General features: G+C 36.9%; 2 protein-coding genes across 3 annotated transcripts in view; both read left to right on the top strand.

The window, feature by feature from the left end:
• The window catches only part of SCYL2 (SCY1 like pseudokinase 2), a 57,997-nt gene extending 48,168 nt beyond the window's left edge, over positions 1-9,829 (top strand). For both annotated transcript variants that reach the window (XM_019918416.3, XM_033866208.2), the window contains 5 exons: positions 3,789-3,889; positions 5,349-5,415; positions 5,554-5,649; positions 6,644-6,763; positions 8,183-9,829. In XM_019918416.3, coding sequence (XP_019773975.1) covers positions 3,789-3,889; positions 5,349-5,415; positions 5,554-5,649; positions 6,644-6,763; positions 8,183-8,827 — 1,029 coding nt within the window. In that variant the 3' untranslated portion in view covers positions 8,828-9,829. The remainder of the gene's footprint in view (positions 1-3,788; positions 3,890-5,348; positions 5,416-5,553; positions 5,650-6,643; positions 6,764-8,182) is intronic.
• Positions 9,830-9,977: 148 nt separating this feature from the next.
• Positions 9,978-22,644, top strand: part of SLC17A8 (solute carrier family 17 member 8) — a 67,131-nt gene continuing 54,464 nt past the window's right edge. The window contains exon 1 of the mRNA XM_019918565.3: positions 9,978-15,308. The gene's annotated coding sequence lies outside the window, so the exon portion shown is untranslated. The remainder of the gene's footprint in view (positions 15,309-22,644) is intronic.

Raw genomic sequence — 22,644 nt, 5'->3', positions numbered from 1 at the left:
AGCTCTCTCAATGGTCCTTGGCAGGATTAAATTCCTTTCAGACTCTTGAACCGAAGGCCTCACTTTGTTGCTTTCTGTTAGCTGGTTGCCACTGTGAATTCCTTGTTTCATGGGCCTCCAACACGGCATCATCTGGTTTCATCAAAGCCACAAAGAGTCTGCTAGAAAGATGGAAGTTATAGTCTCTTATAATGTAATCAAGGAAATGCCATCCCGTTACCTTTGCCATATTCTGTTGGTTACAAGCAAGTCACAGGTCCTGCCCATGTTTGAAGGTAGGGGATTACAGAAAGACAGAGTAGCAGAATGAGGAGATAATTGGGACCATTTTAGAGTCTATCTGCCACAGGGAATGAATAATACAGTTTGAGAGATACCTATAATATAATCAGGGAGTGATGATATTAAGATAAATTGAGACTAGAATAGGTAGACTTTGGTTTTATTTTATTTTGGCCATGCCGTGCAGCTTGCAGGATCTCAGTTCCCCCACCAGGGATTGAACCTGGGCCACGATAGTGAAAGCCCTAGAATAGGCAGACTTTAAATGCTCATCTCGTTTAGGTATTGAACTTTCAAGATGTGGTAAATGTTTGAGCAAAGGGACTATGTACTCAAAGCTTATTATAGAATTACCTCTGCATACTTCTGTCACCGTAGTTGTCACAGTTATATACTTGTGTGTCTGACTTTCCCAGAAGGCTGGTTGTTATAGCTTATTCTTCATTACATCCCCAGTACTTAGTACAGTGCCAGAAACAAAAATTTTTATTGAATTGAGAGAAAATTTGAGGTATAGAGTAATGACAAGGCATTTTGTTCACCATAAAACTAATGTTTAATGATGTATAATGGAAAAGATGGGGAAGAGTTACTATTTAACTGAGAGTGTCAGAAGTGGATAGGCTGGCAAGGTTTGGAATTAAGGACTAAAAGTGAATTAGAGCAATGAAGGAAGCAGAAAGCTGAGAGTTAAGCAAGAGAGCTTTTGGCATAGGGGAGAGTGCTGAGTGAATGGAGTTTTCAAAATAGAGAAATTTGTAAAATTAATCAGATCCAAAATTTCATTTGAAGTGGTAGGGTAAGCCCCTGAAGGTTTGTGTCCTTAGATTTCAGTTTCTGTCTTGATAATTTCTTCATATCTTGGATGGCAGGGTTGAAATTAGGATTGGCAAAAAGGGAGGATGAATATTGGGGAAAAATAGAATGATAACATGCCTAAGATAGTCTTCAACTTTTGGTCATTTCTGTTCTTAGTTCTCATATTTATGATTTAGGGTGTTTTAAAATATTCTCAAATGCTTATTTTAGGATATATAATTACATTTGAAGTGTGTTAGTTTTCTTCAGCTTTATGGTTGTTTTTTGGGGGGGCCTATTTTCATCAGCAGAAATATTTAGATTCTCATCTTGTATTTTACAATAGTTAGCATGGATGTGGTCTGCTTTCCTATTCATTTCATAGACAGGGTTCCTAATTCAAGACTGCCCTCTTCTGTCAGTTCTGATTTAAAATAATCTAAGTATATTATACATTATGTGAAAAAGATAAAGTAACTTAGGAAAATACATTTTTAGCATTTGATTAAAAAAGAGAAAACACCATGCAGCAATCCAAACACAATCACAACTTGTGTTGGGGGACGGTTCCTATGACCACCCCCAGATTCAGTGATTCACCAGCAGGACTCAGGCCTCAGCCAACTGTTGTGCTCACAGCTATGATTTATTATGGTGAAAGAATATAAAGCAAAATCAGTGAAGGGAGAAGGTTCATGGGGCAAAGTCTGGGGGAAACCAGGCTCAAGCTTCCAGAGTCATCTTTTGGTGGAGTCACACAGAATGTGCTTAATTTCCTGGGTAATGACTTGTGACAGTGTGTCTGAAATATTGCGAGCCAGAGAAGCTCATTGGAGACTCGGTGCCTGGAATTTTTATTGGGGGCTGATCAAGTAGCACCCCCTGCCTGGTACTCAAATTCCAGTTAGACACAGTGAGCCACTATTATCAGTTAATGGTGGGAACCTCCCAAAATCTGAGTTCCTGGACACCAGCCAAGGGCCAACCTTGCAAGCAGGCTTTTCCAAGGATAGCCGTACAGGCCTACTATGTTAATGCTGCAACAATATAGATGAATCTCACAAACATTATGTTGAGCAAATGAAGCCAGACACAAGAGGATCTACTGAATGATGCCATTTGTATGAAACGCAAAGACGGTTAAAACTACACTGCTAGAAGTCAGAATAGTGTTTTGTCATATGGCGAGGGAGGGTAGGAAATGACTAGAAGGGGGCACGGGGAAGCTTCTGGGGTGCTGCCAATGTTCTGTTCTTTTTCTGGCTACTGGTTAAATTCAGTTTGTGAATTTTTTGAGATGTGCCTTTATATGTATACTTTTCTGTGTATGTTATATTTTGTTAAAAAGTTAAAAAATCTAATCAGCAAAGAGTCAGTCATGGTAAACAGCTAAGGAAACATGCCATTTGTTACTCTTATGATCAGACAGAGGATAAATGGATGATAGAGCATGGTTGAGAGGCAGCATAACGTAGTAGAAAAGAGTACAAGCTTTGGAGACAGACTTAGTATGAATTCTAATTCTGCCATATAAGTTATTTAGTATTTCTGAGTAAGTTGCTTTCTCTCTTGCTGAGCCTGAGTTCCCTCATTTATAAAGTAGAAATATTAATAAATTTACTTTGAAGAGTTGTGAGGATTAATAAAATAGTGTATTTATAAGCACCCAGCCCAAAGACGTAGTTGCAAGATTTGGGGAGGGGAAGAAAGCAGTTTCTAGAGTCTTCTTGTAATATGTGGTATTATTAAAATAAATTGTTTATGATGATCCTAAAGTACCATAAGAATTATTTAACTAGGGGCTTCCCTGGTGGTGCAGTGGTTAAGAATCCACCTGCCAATGCAGGGGACACGAGTTTGAGCCCTGGCCCGGGAAGATCCCACATGCCGGGGAGCAGCTAAGCCCGTGAGCCACAACTACTGAGCCTGCGCTCTAGAGCCCGCGAGCCACAACTACCAAAGGCTGCGCACCTAGAACCTGTGCTCCACAACAAGAGAAGCCACCACAATGAGAAGACTGCGCACCGCAATGAAGAGTAGCCCCTGCTCACCACAACTAGAGAAAGCCCGCGTGCAGCAATGAAGACCCAATGCAGCCAAAAACAAACAAACAAATAAATAAATAAATTTAAAAATTATTATGTAAAGTTTAACCAAAGCTTAAACTATGTTTAACTTTAAATTAGATATACTTTATGAATTTTAATTATTTGGAAGTTAGATTATGTATATTTAATATTTCTACTAACTTTTTAGAAAACAGGCTTATTTTAGCCAAACGTCATTTTTACAATGATTTGAATAAAGAGTAATTTTTTATGCATTATTAAGCAGATTGTTTTCAGATATGCACAAATTTAGATGGTCATTTTTGGATTAGTCTAGAAAAATCAATATGTAATAACTGCTGGAGTTGAATTTATATAAGACTGCTGAATAATAGCTGTTAGGATATAAAACTTATTGAGAACATGTTTTCTGGAACTTAAAAGTCTCATCAACTATATCACCACCATACAGAGATACTGTAAAAGCTTGCTATGATATATTGAGCTAAAATGTACTATTCTTATGTCATCAGTGCTATGAGTGGGTCATATTCTGATAAAAATAGAGAATATTATGAATGACTTGTTGAATTATTTTATTAGATTACCTTTGTGGCTAACTTGAAACATTATAACCATATCAATTTCTTATTACACCAGTTCAATTCCTTCATTTCCGTCATAAAAGAGATGCTTAATAGATTGGAGTCTGAACATAAGACTAAACTGGAGCAACTTCATATAATGCAAGAACAGCAGAAGTAAGTAGGTTGCATATGAATTGCACATGGTCCAGGAGTGACATCAAAGTTATGTCATGGTTGATTTTCTAGAATACGGACTAGAAAAATTGAAGGATTTCATTTTTTTTTTTTAACATCTTTATTGGGGTATAATTGCTTTACAATGGTGTGTTAGTTTCTGCTTTATAACAAAGTGAATCAGTTATATATATATACATATGTTCCGAAGGATTTCAATTTGACTATATGTAAAGCATATAAAATTTTTCCAACATATTAAGTTGAACTGAGTTTAGAATGTTGTTGAAAATCTGATGTCATTTCTGAATACAGAAGCATAATAGGATGTAACCCTAGCATTTTCTCTACATAAAGAAAATTCTGTTTCTAAGAAAATCTCTTGTCACATTAGTTACTGGCATTGTAAACTCAGGGTGCTGATTGCCAAGAGCACCACTTAAAAATATTTTTCAAATCTGTGAAATCCTGGTGTTTTGATTTCTCCTTCTTTTTTCTCTAACCCCAGAAACAGTTATAGAGAATTCATTCCATATGTAGTACCACAGTGTGTACCTCTTTTTTTGTTTGTTTTTAGGGAGGATTTTCTCAATTATTTGCAAAATACTAGTATTCAAAGGAAGAGGGGAAGGGTAAAAATTTTTCAGTGGAAAATGCCAGTTTTTATGATCAAATCTCCACTATATTCTTTGCTCCAGAGGCAAAACATGATTTTAGGATGCCTGTTAAAGTTTAATCCTGAGTCAAAGACATCTGAAAAGCAGCAAAATTGGTATCAATCATGAGCCAAGTCCCCCAAAAGAAACTTTTTAGGTTCTGCTCCTGTGTAAGATGAAAGCTTTATGGAAATAAATACACAAGGTGTAGAATGATGTGAAATAGCTCTTTGTATGCACTAAGTATTCTGTGATGTATATATTTATCATGTTTAATGGATTGACTATATTAACTTAGGAACCCTGGAAAATAATCTTTAAAAACTACAACAGAGAGAAATTTTCTATGTATTCTCTTTTTCTCCTTCCTATCTATATCTTACCTGTTTTTCAAGGCATAGATCTTGTCCACATCACTTATTCAGTGATTATAGCATTTATTGTTAGAATCACAGATTCTGAACTTAATCACATTAAGTTCGCATATCATATCTTGTCTCTCAGTGAGCTGTAAACTCTCCTATGGTAAGAACCATGCTTGCCCGGTTTTATGACACTAAGTTCTCCAGTAAATCTCAAATGCTGAGCTTTAAAAAAAAGACATGTGTACAAATGTACATTTTGGGGGCAAGCAGACATTAATAGTAGTAAATAACGAAAGAGATTATGATTCTCCTTAAAGAATGAAGTTGCAGTTTGTTTAGATTGTAGTAAATTCCATGTGGATGAACTGTTTTTAGTACAAGTATTTTTAAAACATACATTTCTTTTTATTGCTTTGTCATAACTCAACTCTCTCACAGATCTTTGGATATAGGAAATCAAATGAATGCTTCTGAGGAGACAAAAGTTACAAATGTTGGGTCTCAGGTAAGAAGATATTTAGATTATTTCTAATTTTTGAAAAAAAATGCTTGATAGTGTGCTCCATTTCGGGGGCCTCTGATCTTTAAGCAGTAAAATCACAATCTTGCACGTCATTCAGCTGGTTCACTTTTGGTATTTCAGCATATTGACAAAGTCTTTAACAACATTGGAGCAGACCTTCTGACTGGTGGTGAATCAGAAAATAAAGAGGATGGGTTACAGAATAAACATAAAAGAGTAAGTGTCTTTACTGTTCTTTTAGTACTCGTATTTATATTATATAACTTCTAAAACCACATATTTTTGTTGGGAAATACTATTTAGCTTAATAAGAAACATTCTTTAATTATCTTTATGAAATTTAAAAGTTATCAGTGGGTCATGCATGACCTGACTCATGTTGAGAATAAACATGCTTAAGATTTTTAACTTTCTTTATTATTCAGTCTCCCATGTTGGTAACATTTCTAGGTTGCCTGACCTCTTTGTCCTTTCTACTGTACTTTGCCGGTCACATCCCTTGATAAATTCTACAGTGTCTCTTCTCTGATTCTGATTTTGAATAACAAACTTTAAAATGATACTTTCCAATCGAAATGTTGGTTAGCATCCGATATAAAAAATATGTCAGTTTTGAATTTCTGCTAAGGGCAGTTGTCTTCTGTTTATTCAACAGATATGAGTACCTGTATGTGTAGAGCCAAGGAACTACTAGACATTGTGGTTTACAAAATTTGTTAATAGGACATACTGCGAGCTTATAGGTTGGCAAAGTTGATATAAGAAAAAGACAGATGTTGAATTTGATGCAGACATTAGCAGTGAAAGGAATTGTTCACGTTAAAAAAAAAGTTGTTTCCTTTTTACTTAGCTTTTTGATGAGTTTCTAAAATATTTTTAGAGTGAGCTAGAATCTCCCAATTTTATAAAATGATATCACCTAGTCATATTCTCATTGTCTGGAAAAAGATGATTCTAATGAATGGTTTTAAAATAATAATTTTATTATTATTTTCATACTGGAAATAGTTTAGCAGGGATCCTGTGAGTTTCTACCTAAAGTTAAATTTTACCGTAATTCAAAGTATAACTTACGCTGTGGCAATCACCAATACAGGAGTAGTTTGTAAACTACTTGGTATTGTCAGACATACCAAAAAGAAATCTTCTGTTTTACAAATGGAATTATGAAAGTTGTCAGTTGAGTTTTTTGGTTTTGTTTTGTTTTCAGGCATCACTTACACTTGAAGAAAAACAAAAATTGGCAAAAGAACAGGAGCAGGCACAGAAGTTGAAAAGCCAGCAACCTCTTAAACCCCAGGTGCACACACCTGTTGCTCCAGTCAAGCAGGTCAGAGTTCATTTCTTTTGCATAATTCAAGCATACTACAGTTTTTTTTCCACATCTTTATTGGAGTATAAATGCTTTACAATGTTGTGTTAGTTTCTGCTGTACAACAAAGTGAATCAGCTGTATGTATACATATATTCCCATATCCCCTCCCTCTTGAGCCTCCCTCCCACCCTCCCTATCCCATCCCTCTAGGTTGTCACAAAGCACCGAGCTGATCTCCCTGTGCTATGCAGCAGCTTCCCAGTAGCCATCCATTTTACATTTGGTAGTGTGTATACATCAGTGCTACTCTCTCACTTCATTCCAGCTCCCCCCCTCCCCGCAAGTCTGTTCTCTACGTCTGCATCTTTATTCCTGCCCTGCCACTACGTTCATCAGTACCACTTTTTAGAATTCCATATATAAGGCATACTACTCTTAAGGAGTAAGATAGTATAGAACTTAGTCTACCTACTAGTGTTTTATAAAAATGTATTTCAGAAAATACTTTAATGTGTAATTTCTAAGAAGTATGGGCGTCAAGAATTTTCCAACAACTCCTCAGTAGCCTGCCTAATATATGTTTTGTAATAGTGCTTGTTACCAACAAAGAGGAAGCTAGATTAATGGGAGGGTTCTTAAAAAATATTAGGTCTATGGTACTAATTCAACGCTGCTCACTTTGAAATGACCAGGAATATTATATTCATGCATTTATGTAGTTTTGAGCAAAAAGTAATTTTCAATTTTTAGCTTTTTTGTTATAGTCATGTTTGTGACTTGATTTAGGAACACTTACCTGTGTGTCCTGACCAGTATTTATTTCCTGCTATGGTCCAGGCAGTGTTCTAGGTGCTGGTGTTAGAGCAGTGATTAAGGTCTCTGCTGATAGAAAGTTTACACTATTGCTGATTGCAGAAATTACTTTATCTTAGAAGCTTTCTTTAAATTATTTTTTTGTTGTTGTTGTTGCCTCTTAATCATTAAATTTCTTCCTCTGGGAAAAATCTTTGTGAGCCAAGAGGCAAAAATAAAGTATTTTGTAGGTACTTAGAATAGAGAAAATAAATTTCCACAAACTTTTGATGAAATTCAAAATACAAAAATAATAGAGTATCCTTGTCTGTAATACAGATCTAATGAGAAAATGCAATTCTGTTTTTTGGTGGAGGTGCAGCGAGGGAGACAACATTTCATTTAATTGGAGTTCAGAGTTGGGTTCCCTATCATCAGATTGATTACAAATGTTCATGCTTAAAAAGCCTTACAAAAATATGTGGCAGGCTGGATTTGGCCTGTGAGCTGTGGTTTGCTGTCTTAGTGTAGACTATTGAGCTTAATTTTAACTGTCTTTTATAATAAAATTTATCAAATGTTTACTAATTTTTAAGTAATTTGGAATTCTTGGAGATAAAGTAATTTCCTCATATTTTTCAGACTAAGGACCTGACAGACACATTGATGGATAATATGTCATCTTTGACCAGTCTTTCTGTTAGTACCCCTAAAATTTCTTCTTCAAGTACCTTCACTTCTGTTCCTTCCACGGGCCTTGGTATGATGTTTTCTACACCAATTGATAATACAAAGAGAAATTTAACAAACGGCCTAAATGCCAACATGGGCTTTCAGACTTCAGGATTCAATGTGCCAGTTAATACAAACCAGAACTTCTTCAGCAGTCCAAGCGCACCTGGAGTGGCCAAGATGACATTGGGAACACCTTCCACTTTGCCAAACTTCAGTGCAGTGAGTGTTCCTCCTGCTGGTACGAAGCTGACTCAGCAGAGACCCACAGATATGTCTGCTCTTAATAATCTCTTTGGCCCTCAGAAACCCAAAGTTAGCATGAACCAGTTATCACAACAGAAACCGAATCAGTGGCTTAATCAGTTTGTGCCTGCTCAAGGGTCTCCAGGTGTGGGCAGTTCGGTAATGGGAGCACAGACGCGCATGATAGGACAGTCTGCCTTCGGTGTGCAGACTAATCCTTTCTTTAACCCGCAGAACTTTGCACAGCCGCCACCTACTATGACCAGTAGCAGTTCAGCTAGCAGTGACTTAAAAGATCTTTTTGGGTGAGGTGTCATGCTCCTGTTTTTGAAGGATCACTTCAGTTTTAATCATGGGTAAGCTGATTTACATCTATATAATTGGCTTGGAGGAAGTACTTCTGTGGGAAAGTAAATGGTCTTGTCTGACAGAAAAAAACCTGTTGTCATGCCAGCATAGTAGTTGTATGGACTCTTTAACAGTTGAGGTTTTTAAAGCCTTGAGGATTTTTTTCCTCTTACCAACTCCTCTTCAGGTTTTTAAAAGACCCAACCCATATCAATCTCAATGAGAAAAAAAGACACCTGAGTATCTTGAATAGCAGAATTTTTAAATCAAATGTTTATTTTGGCTTGTAAATCTTGGTGTTATTTAAAAAATTGAGTTGATGGTAATTGCAAGTTTCATCTGTTAAATACTACATGGTACACAGTCTGCCTTCACAAGTCATTAGTCTTCATTTTTACTATGTGAAAAATCTTGATGCTGTATTGATTTGTTTGCATTTAGTGTGACTGAGTGAGAAAATGATAAGCCTAACGAAAAGGATCAGGTCATTTGCTTTTCCAATCTTACTACTTCTCAGATGAACTAATGTTTAGTGCAAAAGACTGAGCAAATACTGCAGAATTTAACTTAACCTTGATTTCATTGGTTCAAACTAAGGCATTATTAACTATCAAAAATGCAAACTAATCATTGTAAATTATATTTTAGCATGGTCTGCCTCAAATAGTAATGTTTTTTTCTGCATTTACTTGGATATGTTTAGAATCACTTTTTTTCCTACTGTATCACAGACAGAAGAGGTAGGTACTGATTTGTACAGATATTTGACAAAGCCCTCTGATGTGCTTTCCCTGACTACTGCCTCCATATTTCATTTTGAATTCAAACTTCTGAGGTTGCAGCACATATGAATTGCATTTTCAAAAGGAGATTTGTAAGAATTAAACTATATTTAATGAGTATACTTTTGAGATTTCTGCTGTATTGTTTCAAATGTAATAAACTTTACTTCTCTAAAAATGAGCACTTGTATCTTCTGGCTACTAAAAGATTAATTTTCAGCTTGATACGTTATGATAACGTCTGACTTCGTCAGTTACTGCATCTGAAGTTTAAATCTTCTCTAGGAATTTCAGGACCCTTTGTTCAGACATTTTTATGTCCATAATTAGCCATTTCTAGGAAAGAAAGAATAAATTCTTCTAACAGGAAACATGCTTTCTTTTTCAAGGCCTTTCTCTGATATTTTTCTTTGATTTGCTGATTAGTCAACCATGGAATCTTATGCTATAGATGTCATTTGTATTTCGTTATATTCCATCATTATGTTATAACTTTAAACTGATCTTTCAGAGAACTATAAATGTATTATAATCGCAGCCATAGAGTTTGTGGTTTTTAATTATCTGAAACCAGCAATCATTTAAAATAAGTCATATGAAGTTTAGTGTGCTGACACTACATTTATTCATTGAAAAAATACGTATACACACACTGAACATACAGTACTTGATTATAAAATGTAAGTTGATAATATTGCTGGCAGCATTCAATAAGAGGGTATGTTAAAAAATAAAAAGTCAGCTTAACATCTGGTTTCTGTATGAGCTGTATTTTGTTACATGGTTTTAGGAGAAGGACTGATAGGAATGCTAAAGAAACTTTTCCAAGAAATGAAAAGCAGTAGGAAGAGCAGATGTTTTTGGCAAATACATTCATACCTGCACCTGATTATTTGTCTCGTTCGTAACACAATATCTATCTTGAGAAAAGTTTACATAAGGAATAAAACTGCTTAACATTGAAGAATTTTTCTTTGTAACAATTCAGTAGTCACAGTTCATTAGGAAATTGCTTTTTATTTTGTAAAATAACTTTGTCAGTGTTGAACTCCTAATTAGAAGGAAAACTTAATAGAACAATTTATATAATTTGAACTTCTAAATATAAAAATAGATTATTTGAAAAAATATGTGATTCTTAGGTAATTTTCACATCTTGAAATTTGTTCATTCATTGAGGTAACGATGCTACATTTTTAGAAGATTTTCTACACTTTTTTCTTACTTTCTTGAAGGTATTTTGTTTAAATCATTTCTATCACTCGAACTGTTACCATTGCCTTTTTCTGTTGTGAAACTGCCTCTAAAAAATAGTGCTATTTTTAGGCTTGTATCTCTCTGTGAACAAAATTTTCAAAGTACTAGATAGATCACCTTAAAATTATGGTAGATATTGACGGCATTTTAAGTCCCTTGGGCTTAGAGTAGAAAGTTAGTAGGTTAAAAAGCACCTGTAGACAAAAATTACAAGAAAGATTCCCTTTTATTTGAATTGGTTCTTTATTCTCCTAATGCTAAAGTGTGTGATATATTTAGAGGATGCATAAAAAGAAATGGAAATAGACTGTGTACTTGGCTGGGGTTTGTTTGTTTTGTTTTGTTTTTATTTTGGGACGCTTATAACCCTCTTTTCACCTGAATAAGTTAAGGAAATAGGTTTTTGTTATTGTTTTTTAACCTGTAAAATACCTCACATGGTTGCTTTTACATATTAAAGGAAAAGGTATATGTGAAAGTACCTGATAGCAAGCACAGAGTATGCACCAAATAAATTTCGGCTTTGACGAAACTTTCCACATTAAGTTGTGATTTCATGCTTTGTTATTTACTGGTCTTGAAATAATTTTAGAACAAAACAAATCTGTAAGAATTCAAACTGTATAGGATCTTAAGAGATTATTTATTTTGCTGGCTTTCAAGCTATAACTGTGACACTCAGTAAGAAATATATCTTACATTACAAACCCAGTATATGAAATTTATACCTGAAACAAAAGTTTCAGAAAATCTTTGATACATATAGTGTACTCTGTTTTTTTATTATATCCTACTAATTAAAAAAAAAAAAAAACTGGTTACAATCCCTAACAAGACTTCATGATATAGTTTGAGTAAAACTGAAATAATTCAACACCATGCAGATGTAGAAACAGAGGGTCAGAGATTTACATGCCCTAACCCAAGAAAGTTAGAGCCAGGAATAGAAGCTAGATTTTTTTTTTTTTTTTTCTGATCTGCAATCCCATGCTTTCTACCATTATATCTTTTATTGTATGAATTCTGGAGTTGCTTTTGTCAAAATGGTTTAATATAGTAAGTATTATGTGTTCAGTACTTATTTGGTACCATAAATATATTTACATTGGAAAAATTGGCATTGAAGAGGAAGAGGGAGATGATAGAACGGAAATGTTCGTGGTCAAAATCAGCCTCTGGGCTGTTTCTCTGAATTGTGGATGAGATGGTTGAGCCAGGTTAGCAGTGCTTGCAGTACCCAGACATGTAGTAGAATTAAAGCATATAACCTTGAGGAGGGGGTGGCATAGTGGAAAAAGCCATTTCACCAAAATGGAGCTTGTTAGATATTAGAAACTTCTATCCAAAGCAGCCAAGTTGCTCTAGCCACTCAGAGAGGACTTAACTACCTGGAATGCAGAACACATACGTAATTTAAAATTTCCTAGTAACCACATTAAAAAATAAAAATGGGGCTTCCCGGTGGCGCAGTGGTTGAGAGTCTGCCTGCCGATGCAGGGGACGCGGGTTCATGCCCCGGTCCGGGAAGATCCCCCATGCCGCGGAGCAGCTGCGCCCGTGAGCCATGGCCGCTGAGTCTGCGCGTCCGGAGCCTGTTGTTCTGCAACGGGAGAGGCCACAACAGTGAGAGGCCCGCGTACTGCAAAAAAAAAAAAAAAAAAAAAAAGTAAAAATGGATGAAATTAATTGTAATAATATATTTTGTTTAACTTAATAGAGCCAAAATATCTTTTCAACATGAATTGATACAAAATTTAATGATATATTTTACGTTCTTTTTTGTACTTAGTCTTGAGATCCAGTGTATATTTTACACTTAGGACATATCAATTCAGGCTGGTCACATTTTGAGTACTTGATAGCCACGTGTGGCCAGTAGCTCCTGTGTTAGATATGTAGGTATATATGGAAGGTCAGACGCCAAAAGAGTGAACTCTGGCAGTTATCAGTTTACTGTCTCCCAGCTCCAAATCCATCCTTCTCTGCCCTGCTTTGTGATACTCGAGCTGGATCCTGTAAACGCATCTCCCTTGCCAGCTTGGCAGAATGTTAGGCTTCGTCGGTAGAGGGTCCTGAAGTGGCACTGCAAAGCAATAGCAGTAAGAAGTCACTTCTGGATTCTGCTTCTCCATTTTTGTTCACTGCAGGAGCCTGGCAGCCCCAGCAGAGGACCCAAGCTGTGCCTCAGTCACACTCCCCCACTTGGGAGCAGCTCCAGTGGGCTGCTTTCGGCCACTCCCTCAAGCAGCTGTCTCCCACTCTGGCCCTCTGACAAATGTCTTCACCACTGGTGGCTGAATGTACCTGTGGAAACCACGCCTTCGCCAAAGAAGGCGCTCAGCTTGAGGGATTGGAGTGGGGAAGAGAGCCTCTCCTAGTCTTTAGTTTCTTAATTTTCTTTTTACTTTCTCCTAGCCTAGAGGTAGTAGCTGCCTTTTTTTTTTTTTTTTTTTGCAACTGCTACTTCTGAACTCCTTAGAGTCCTTTTTTATGCCTTTTAAAGGCATAAAAGGACTAGTAACTTCTACTAGTTGACAATTCATTAAAATTTCCCTGTTCAAATGTCTGGTTTTGTCTCCTAAGCTTACCTGCACTGATAAGACTCCTCAGTCTATTAAGCCATTTAAAAATGGGGCCAATATGAAATAAGTCAGACAAAGACAAATACAAGTATGATTTCACTTTTATGTGGAACCTAAAAGACAAAGGAAAAAAGAAAACAAAACTCACAGAGAACAGATTGGTGGTTATCGGAGGGGAAGTGGATTGGGGTAGTTGGGCAAAATGGGTGAAGGTGGTCAATTGTAATGTGACACATATTAACTAGGCTTATTATTGTAATTATTTTTTAGTGCATACAATAATTGAATTATTAAGTTTTACACCTGAAACTGATATGTTATAAACCAATTTTACCTCAGTAAAAAATAAAAAGTTGTCCAAAAAAAAAAAAATGGGGCCATAGGATGGATATATGTGCTGCTAACAAAAGCTATAGGGAATTGTATATATGTAGCCTATATTAAAACTTTCCTTTCTAAAAGTTCTTTTGAAATGTGCCTTGAGTGGAAATATAATTTAGCTACTCTATACCTATTTGAGCAGTTCCAATTTTCATCTTTCTTTTTTTTTTCCTGTATTTTGGATATATGTTCTTTCTGTGGTGGCCTTGGCTTTCATATGAGAATGAGACTCTAATGTCCAGAGTTTGCATGTAGGAATCAGCATTCATGCAGGTCCCTTCCGAGTCCCTGCCAGTTTTACTAAATGCAATGATCAAACAAAAGTCAAATGTGGGACTTGTCCACGGGCATATTAGGAGCATAGAGTGCATGGACTTTGGAGCCAGATAAAGTTGGGGTTTGGTGGGGGGCATATTTTTTTGGAAATTTCAAGCTAAAATTATAGCATTTATGCTCTATGGAGGTGGGATGGGTTGCTTTACACGTTTGTTCAGTTGGAACAGATCCAAAATAGTTTTTAAGAAAATCTTGTCTCTAACAGTGGGTGCTCTTAAGATCACTTTTGTGGAGAGATGGAAAGGCCTCTCACTGAGTGGTATTCTCCTTAGACTGCTCCAGTGTCAGAAGGGGATGGCATCTTTATCCCCAGCTCCAGTGATCATACAGACCTGCCCCTAATCAGCAATGATATCTGTACCCAGATACTTGTCAGAGAACAACATTTAACTCTCTATTGCCCAACATTCAAAACCTCATTTTTGAGAAAGTTTTGTGGAGGAGGCCCAAAATTGAGTAATCCATCCATTTCTTTAGAAATTCTGAATGAAATTAAACCCACTGTGGAGACCTTTGTGCCTGGGTTGCGTTATTTTGGCCACACATCAGTTTCTGTTACTGCACTTGGCTTTGGGCTGTATTATGAAACATATTCATGCCAAGGATGACGCTAGTTCACTCTAACATAAAATAGTTTCTTTGGGGATCCACAGGAGAAACTTCAGGTTTCAGATCAGGAGTAAATGTGCTTCTAAGCAACTAGTTTGCCCTTATCTTTTAAAGTCTGAGTAATGGAGCAAATCACATATTAACAGCTTGGAGGTTCAGGCAAATTTGCAGTCCATCTGTAGCAAATATATAGGACATTAATAGTATGCATTGTTCAGTACTTCTGGCTTTATCTGATTTTTAAAATTCTTATTTCTCCTTTGCTCTGATTTCCATTTAAAAAAAAGTTTTGTATTATGTTCTTAGAAATTCTCATTTTGGAACAAGGTAAAGTGTAAATAAGTATATGGAATGAATGAGTTTAAATCTTGTCTCTTTCACCAACTGACCAGAATAAGTTTTCTCAGCTATAAAATGAGGATCACGTCTTACAGACTCATTGGGATTAAATGAAATAAACGTGTGTGAAGCACCTGACAAGGCTCCTGACATACTGTAAGTACTCGATAGATATCTTCACCTGGCTTATGATGGACATAGGCCTCTAAAATAATATCCACTTGAATGAAGAGCAGATACCTCACCGTGCGTGATTTGAATACGTTTATTCTTCAAAAAACAAGCCAAAAATAGGTTATAGGCTATGAGATTCTTGGGACACAAATAGTAATGAGATGTAGGCCATGTCATTAAGGAATTTGCACTGTGGTTATAAAAGGTAGCTGAGTAAGCTGACAATTACAGGACAGTGTGGTATATGCTGTGATAAATCTTAACATAGGGACGGCCAACCTAGGCTAGGGGAGTGGGGAAGACTTCTTTAGAGGAGATGGGCCCTGAGCTCAACCTTGCAGGGAGCCTTTTAAAAATTGTTTTTGATGCTATCAAATGATTAGTTAGGAATTACATTTTCCCAAATTAAGCTGGACACACTGGGGAAAGGATTAGGGTAGGTAACTCCCAAGGTCCTTTTGAATTCTGAGATTACATGAAAATTGCTTGAATTAAGGAAAGTCTGGTCAAATGACTTGATGACCAGGAAAAGTGGAATTAATGTTGGCTGAGTAAGCCAGGGATGACACCAACACAAGAAATAAAATAAGTGAGGAATATTGTTATTTTTAAAGTAATTTATGCTTCGTTGAACATTTCAGAAATTTAAGAATCCACACGTGTGAGTTTAATAAACCTACTTTAAAACAGTGGCTGGTGGATTCCCTAGCAGTCCAGTGGTTAGGACTCCGCTCTTTCACTGCCAGGGTTCGGGTTCAATCTGTGGCCAGGGAACAAAGATCCCGAAAAATAAAATAAAAACGTAAAACAGTGGCTGGCTTCTGGGGGAAAAAATGTCTGGCATAAATAAATTTAGTCTATAAACCACCAGGAGATGTCACTATCTCCCAAGTAATAGTCCATTACATTAGCTCCTTTTCATGTACATTTTTGAAAACTGACAGACTGTGATAGATTGATGTCTGGCTTGTAATATTGAGTCTATGAGAAGGATAGGGCCTCACAGGAAATACTTGTCGAAGGTGTGTAGGTTTGTTCCATCTTGATTCTTGATGCCCTAGATATGTGAACCCTGTTCTCTACTTCATGTATTGAAATTATCTGGACACTCTGGATTTCATTTGTGCTTTCAAGAAAAATTAAGGTGGTGAAAAATCCTCCAAAATATACTCTCTTATCTTGACTTTCTCTCACATTTTCAGGTTTCTTTATTATTATCCAACTGCATTTATTAAATTATCAGATTTTCTGTGTTCTATCTTGGACACAATCTAAGATATCCTTGAATCTTTTTATTTTTAAGTCAACTTTCATGGTGTGTAAAGCAAAACTGGAACATATTTCCACACTGTAATAATACTGGATGAAATGAACCAGTAGTTCCCCAGTTACTCAGAAGTAAGGATTTCAGACTGTCTGAGCCAATATATACCAATATATAACAGGAAGTAACACATTAAAGAAAAATAAATTATCTTTATAGCAAGAAAACAGGCTCAAAAATTGATCATCAAGTGTCTTGTGCTGGGGGCTCTGGGAGTGGGATTCTCCAAGATAAAAGGTTAATAATTTGTTAAAGGCAGCCAGTGACAGCCAGAAGATGAGTAGATGGGTGTGATTTCTGCTTCAGTTCTGCCCCAAACCTCAAAAAAACTAAATACAACACTTGTCTTCTCCATGCCCGTTGGTTTCAACAGTAAAGTGGAATAGTCTGCCCAACCTCATTCTCTAGGTACTTATAACCTCAAAGGAGCAGTGAAGAGTGAAGTTAAAGTGTTTCATAAATATAAGGAATTCATGTAAATTCTTCTATGAAAAATACAAAATACTCAAATTATTCCATGCTGTGTAAAGACATCCTATATTTCCATATTTTGATTGTTTGACTTTATTTAAAGTTTTCATTAATAGGGAAAATTTGGGAAATGTTTTTCATTGGGAAAAATTTTAATTTTCATTAATTGGGAAAAATATTTAAGCAGTTACATTGATGAACTGAAAATAGAACTTGATATGTTTCTAGGGTGTCCATGTAGGCAACCTTATGTTTGCAAAGAATTATAGACACATTTATTTAATAATGGTATAAAATTATGTTCCTATAACTTAGGAACATAGAGCCAAATTAATTGAATTCCAGTACCCGGCTCACAGTGAGCTGAAATGTAATGGGACTAACTATGCTTTATTGTGGGCTGGAAACAGTGCTGTATAATGAAGTGAGCATTTGTAATTAATTGGTTTAAATCCTGGCTCCACCAAAAAACTATGTAACTTTGTAGCTATGTAACCAAAAACTATGTGACTGTGTAACTTCTTGAGTTTGAGCCTCAGTTTCCTAATATGTAAAATGGAGATAATATCTGTTTGGTCATTCTACTTTGTCATTTCTAGTTTTTCATTCTCCCTTGTGAGTATGAAATGAGATCAGGAAACTCAAGTCATCAAGACAGATAAGGAAGCAATGACTGCAGAATGGGATAAAGGTACCCATTAGCCTCCCCTTAGAAGGGTGGTCTTATTATCAGCCTTGGGTGGATGGTGGCAATTTTAATCCAGGGGCTGGTACGTCAGTGTTATATGTTAAATTCTCTTTATTTTGCTATTGGTTTGCCCTATTTTTTGGTGGAACTTTTTAGTGAAAGCAAACAGATTAGTATGTAATCTCAAAAAACAGCGCCCTGTTTTATTTCTAAAAATTTCACTCTTACTATCACAAGCTTACCTATACAGTCACACCTCTGTATCTGTGTGTGGGGGGGTTCTAGCCATCCCCCCCCCGGTAACCCCCACAGGATGCCAAACTCTGGGACGCTCAAGTCCCTTATTGGCCCTCTGTGTCCACAGATGCAGAACCCATAGATATGGAGGGCCGACAGTAATTAGGTGCTCAGTGACATTTTTAAAGACACAAGGATTCTGAATACATCTTTCCTGAATTGTTATGTTAAAGGCAGTCTTTAGTACCCAAAGTGGGACTTACAGGATCACAATGTACTGTGTATTGTGGTGACACAAGCTCAGGAAATGGGCTTAAGGACCTAGTCCCCAATCTCCACATTCTACTGGCCAGGTTACCTTGGGCAAAATTGAGTCTTGGTTTCTCTACCTGATTATTTGTTACACAGGTGGTTGGGAGAATCAAATGAGATACTTGAACGTGCTGTATGCACATTTGACTATTAATAAAAGAATGTCAAAAATAGAAGTGCAGTGAAAAAAATCAAGTTTTATATACGTTCAGATTAGTACTAATGATAGTTATCAACAATATACAAATTTTAAAGGATTGGGAGAAATACTGGATAAAATAGAAAGTTTTATGTTGGTATTAGTATGTTCTGGGGACAGGGGGAGAGGAGTATGGAATTGGGGTGTAGAATGGGGCTCAGAAAAGCTGCCACAGAATTCAGGAGAGAAGGAGCCTCAGAAAGATAAATTTTCTTCATTACCTCTGTTTCCTTATGAAGTTTCTTATCCTAAAAGGTGAATAATTAGGTCATTAGCTTTGAGCCTGTTTAAAATTCTCCACCTAACACTTTGATTGGGTTTGATGAAACTATTTTCTTGAACAAATTATATATATATATGTATATATATACATACACACACACACACACAGAAACACACACATATATATATATATATATATTTTTTTTTTTTTTGTCTATGTAGATTAGAATGACTTGGCTAACAACCAGCTTATGAGATCCACTTTTTTCACTGTTGGGAGACTGGAGTCCTACCTAAAATTGAACTGGACGGTCAGGCTTGCCCTCATGGTGTTAGGTACAGGCACTATTGGCATTTCAGGATTTCAGGACTAAATATCAAATAAATGTTTTTATTTTACTTTAAATTTTTATTAGTATTTTCACTGGGTATATAATTTTAGGTTGACAATTTTTTCCCTATTTTTTAAAGAGATTATTCCATTGTCTTCTGACTTTCAATATTTCTAATAAGAGGTAAACTGTCATTCTTATCTTTATTTCTCATCTAATAGAGCCAGAGCAAAAACCTTTGGGTTTTTTATCTCTTGGGTTTTAAATCATTGATAATGTCAAGATTATCAGTGAGGAGCAGAAACTATCTTAGCTAGAGTAAACTAAAAGGAGGGCAATTTGTTATAAGGATTGGGTAATTCATGAAACCCAAGGGTAGGACAGCTGGGTCTAGACAAACAGGAATTGGAAGGCCATTAGAAACAGACATCCTCAGCCTGCTAAAGTTTCATTGTGTTTCGTTCCTCTTACTCTTTGCCAGACCAGTGTTCTCTCCATCTCCAGTCCATAATGTGAATGTAACCCTCCCCCCGCCAGTTACAGTTCCAGGGTTCTGCAAGATTAACTAGCAGTCTTTCAATTCTAAAGTTAAATTACAGGAAAATTTGGCATCTGACTGGCTCAGCACAGTGCAGGTGCCCATCGCTGGTCCATCCAACAGTGGTCAGAGGAGATGGGAAACATTATAGTATATACAGGACTTTGGGGGGCCTGTCTCCATAAAAGAGGAGGGGGGGTGGTAGTGAGAGGGAAGTTCCCTGAGAATGAGGAATTGCTATGTTCTGGGCAATCACCTCTAAAGATGTCCTAGTCAATCTTATTTTCTCTAGGGAAGAGGCTCTTTCTGTACAGGATGATGGGAAGTCATCGAGTACATGCAATGGCTGGATTTTTTTTCTAATGCATATTCAGTCTACATATCCTAAGCATAGACCAAAGCTTTAGTTTCATGGCCCTCAGGGGTTTCTGTTCCATACATCATTTCATCTATCTTTGCTGTATTTGTTACTTTGCGATGGGGAGCACATATTTTAATGCTCTTCTGTAACCACTAAATTATATAAAGCTCATGATCATTGTTCCAGTCTTGTTTTCTACCACATGGTAAACTCACCCAACTCTCTGAAACTATGCAAATTTCCCCCAGGCGCCATGCTCTCTCATGCAAGTTTTTGCTCCTACATTTTTTTTCTTTAGTTTGCCTCGCTCTTTCATCCCTGAAAGCTTATACTATCATCCCCTCTTCTAGGAAACCCTCTCCCACTCCCTTAGGAAGCTAATTTAGGTGTCCTTACCTTTGCTCCCACTACCACATGTGTCACTCACCACACCATATGGACTCATTCATTTTCTGGTTTGTTTCTTTAAGGGAAATATCACAGTTCAGCCTATACCACCAGTGTCTCAAAAAGGCCTGCCACATAGTAGGCCCTCATGAGAAGGAACAAATGAATAAAACGAGCCTCGGTTCTGGAAAGTCTGGCTTTATATTTTCTTGTGTCTATTATCCACAGCTCTAGTGTAGAAGTTAGGAGTTCAGGCTCTGACGCCAGACTTCCTGGGTCTGTATCCCGTCTCTGCCTAGTTTCCTAGTTGTGCGAACTTGAGTAAGTTGACTTAAAATCTCTGTGCCTCAGTTTCCTCATCTGTAGATGGTATAAAAACAGTACCTACCTGAGAGAGTCGTTGTGGGGATTAAATGAGTTAAGTGCATAAAGTTTGGCACCTAGAGGGTGTTCCATAAGTGTTAGTTATTATCATCATCAGACATCTAAATCACTGCCAAAAAAGCCTTTGCAGATTCAGGTGTGTGTCATGAGCAATACATTCTGCAGAAAAGGTTTGTGCTCTTAGCAGTCATTGACCCTTAAAAGAGATTCACATGGTCTTTGCCTAGTGGTGCTTCCATCGTGTGCTCTAAGAGATTAGTAACCTAAAGTTATCTGGGGATTGAGGAATGGGTTAGAAGCTTCACCAGGGGATGTTTTCTATAGCAAGAGAGTGTGTTTATCATATTTTATTTTGATTGTATTTGATGAATGATTGAGCTTTTTGGAGACAGGTGAAGACATTTTGGTGGAGTGATTAGATATGTGATTTCCTGGAGTCTTAGCATTCTCAGCCTTGAGGAGTTGTGGGTGGCAAGGTTGGTGGCCTGAAAATATCCTTTTAAGAGCACAGGGCTGGATAGGGTTTTTTTTGCAGAAACGGATAAACTGCCTCTGAAATTTGTATGGAAACACAAAAGACTTAGAATAGCCAAAACAATTTTAATAAAAGAACAAAGTTGGAGGACTTTCATTTCCCAATTTCAAAACTTACTCTATAAAGCTACAGTCAACAGAGTGTGATATTGGTAGAAGGATAGACATAAAGATCAATGGAACAGAATTGAGAGTCCAGAAATAATTTTTTATATTTATGTTCCATTGATTTTTTTTTTTTTTTTTTTTTTTTTTTTTTTTTTTTTTTTTGCGTTATGTGGGCCTCTCACTGTCGTGGCCTCTCTCGTTGCGGAGCACAGGCTCCGGACATGCTGGCTCAGCGGCCATGGCTTATGGGCCTAGCCGCTCTGCGGCATGTGGGATCTTCCTGGACCAGGGCACGAACCCGTGTCCCCTGCATCGGCAGGTGGACTCTCAACCACTGCGCCACCAGGGAAGCCCTGTTCCATTGAGTTTTGACAAGGGTGCTAAGGCAATTCATTGGAGAAAGGATAGCCTTTCTAACAAATGGTGCTGGGACAACTGGATATCCACATGGAAAAAAGATGAACTTAGGGCTTCCCTAGTGGCACAGTGGTTAAGAATCCACCTGCCAATGCAGGGGACACAGGTTCATTCCCTGGTCCAGGAAGATCCTACATGCTGCAGAGCAGCTAAGCCCATGTGCCACAACTACTGAAGCCTGCGTGCTCTAGGACCCGAGTGCTGCAGCTACTGAAGCCCATGTGCCAGCGCCCGTGCTCCACAACAAGAGAAGCCACCACAATGAGAAGCCCACGCAATGCAATGAAGAGTAGCCCCCACTCACCACAACTAGAAAAAGCCTGTGCACAGCAACGAAGACCCAACGCAGCCAAAAAAAAAAGACGAACTTAGACGTTTACCTTATACCATACATAAAAATGAACTCAAAATGGATCGTAGACTTAAATGTCAGAGCTAAAACAATTAAACTTTTAGAAGACAAAAAAATTGGAGAAAATCTTCAGGACCTCAGTTTAGGCAAAGATTTCTTACAAGACACAGTCTATGTAAGAACAAAAACTGATACATTGGACCTCACCCCATCAAAATTTAAAATATTTGCACTTAAAAATGTAGCATAAAGAAAATGAAAAGACAAACAGTAGACTGGGAGACAATATTTGCAAGTCGTATTATCTGATAAAGAATTTGTATTGAGAATATACACTCATACACCTCAATAATAAGGCAAAAAACTAATTTTAAAAATGGGCAATATATTTGAATAGAAATTTTACCAAAAAAGTTACACCAGTGACAAATAAGCACATGACAACATGGCCA

The sequence above is a fragment of the Tursiops truncatus genome, chromosome 11, assembly GCF_011762595.2.
Source record: "Tursiops truncatus isolate mTurTru1 chromosome 11, mTurTru1.mat.Y, whole genome shotgun sequence".
Classification (NCBI taxonomy): Eukaryota; Metazoa; Chordata; class Mammalia; order Artiodactyla; family Delphinidae; genus Tursiops; species Tursiops truncatus.
This window is presented reverse-complemented; position numbering and strand designations above follow the sequence as displayed.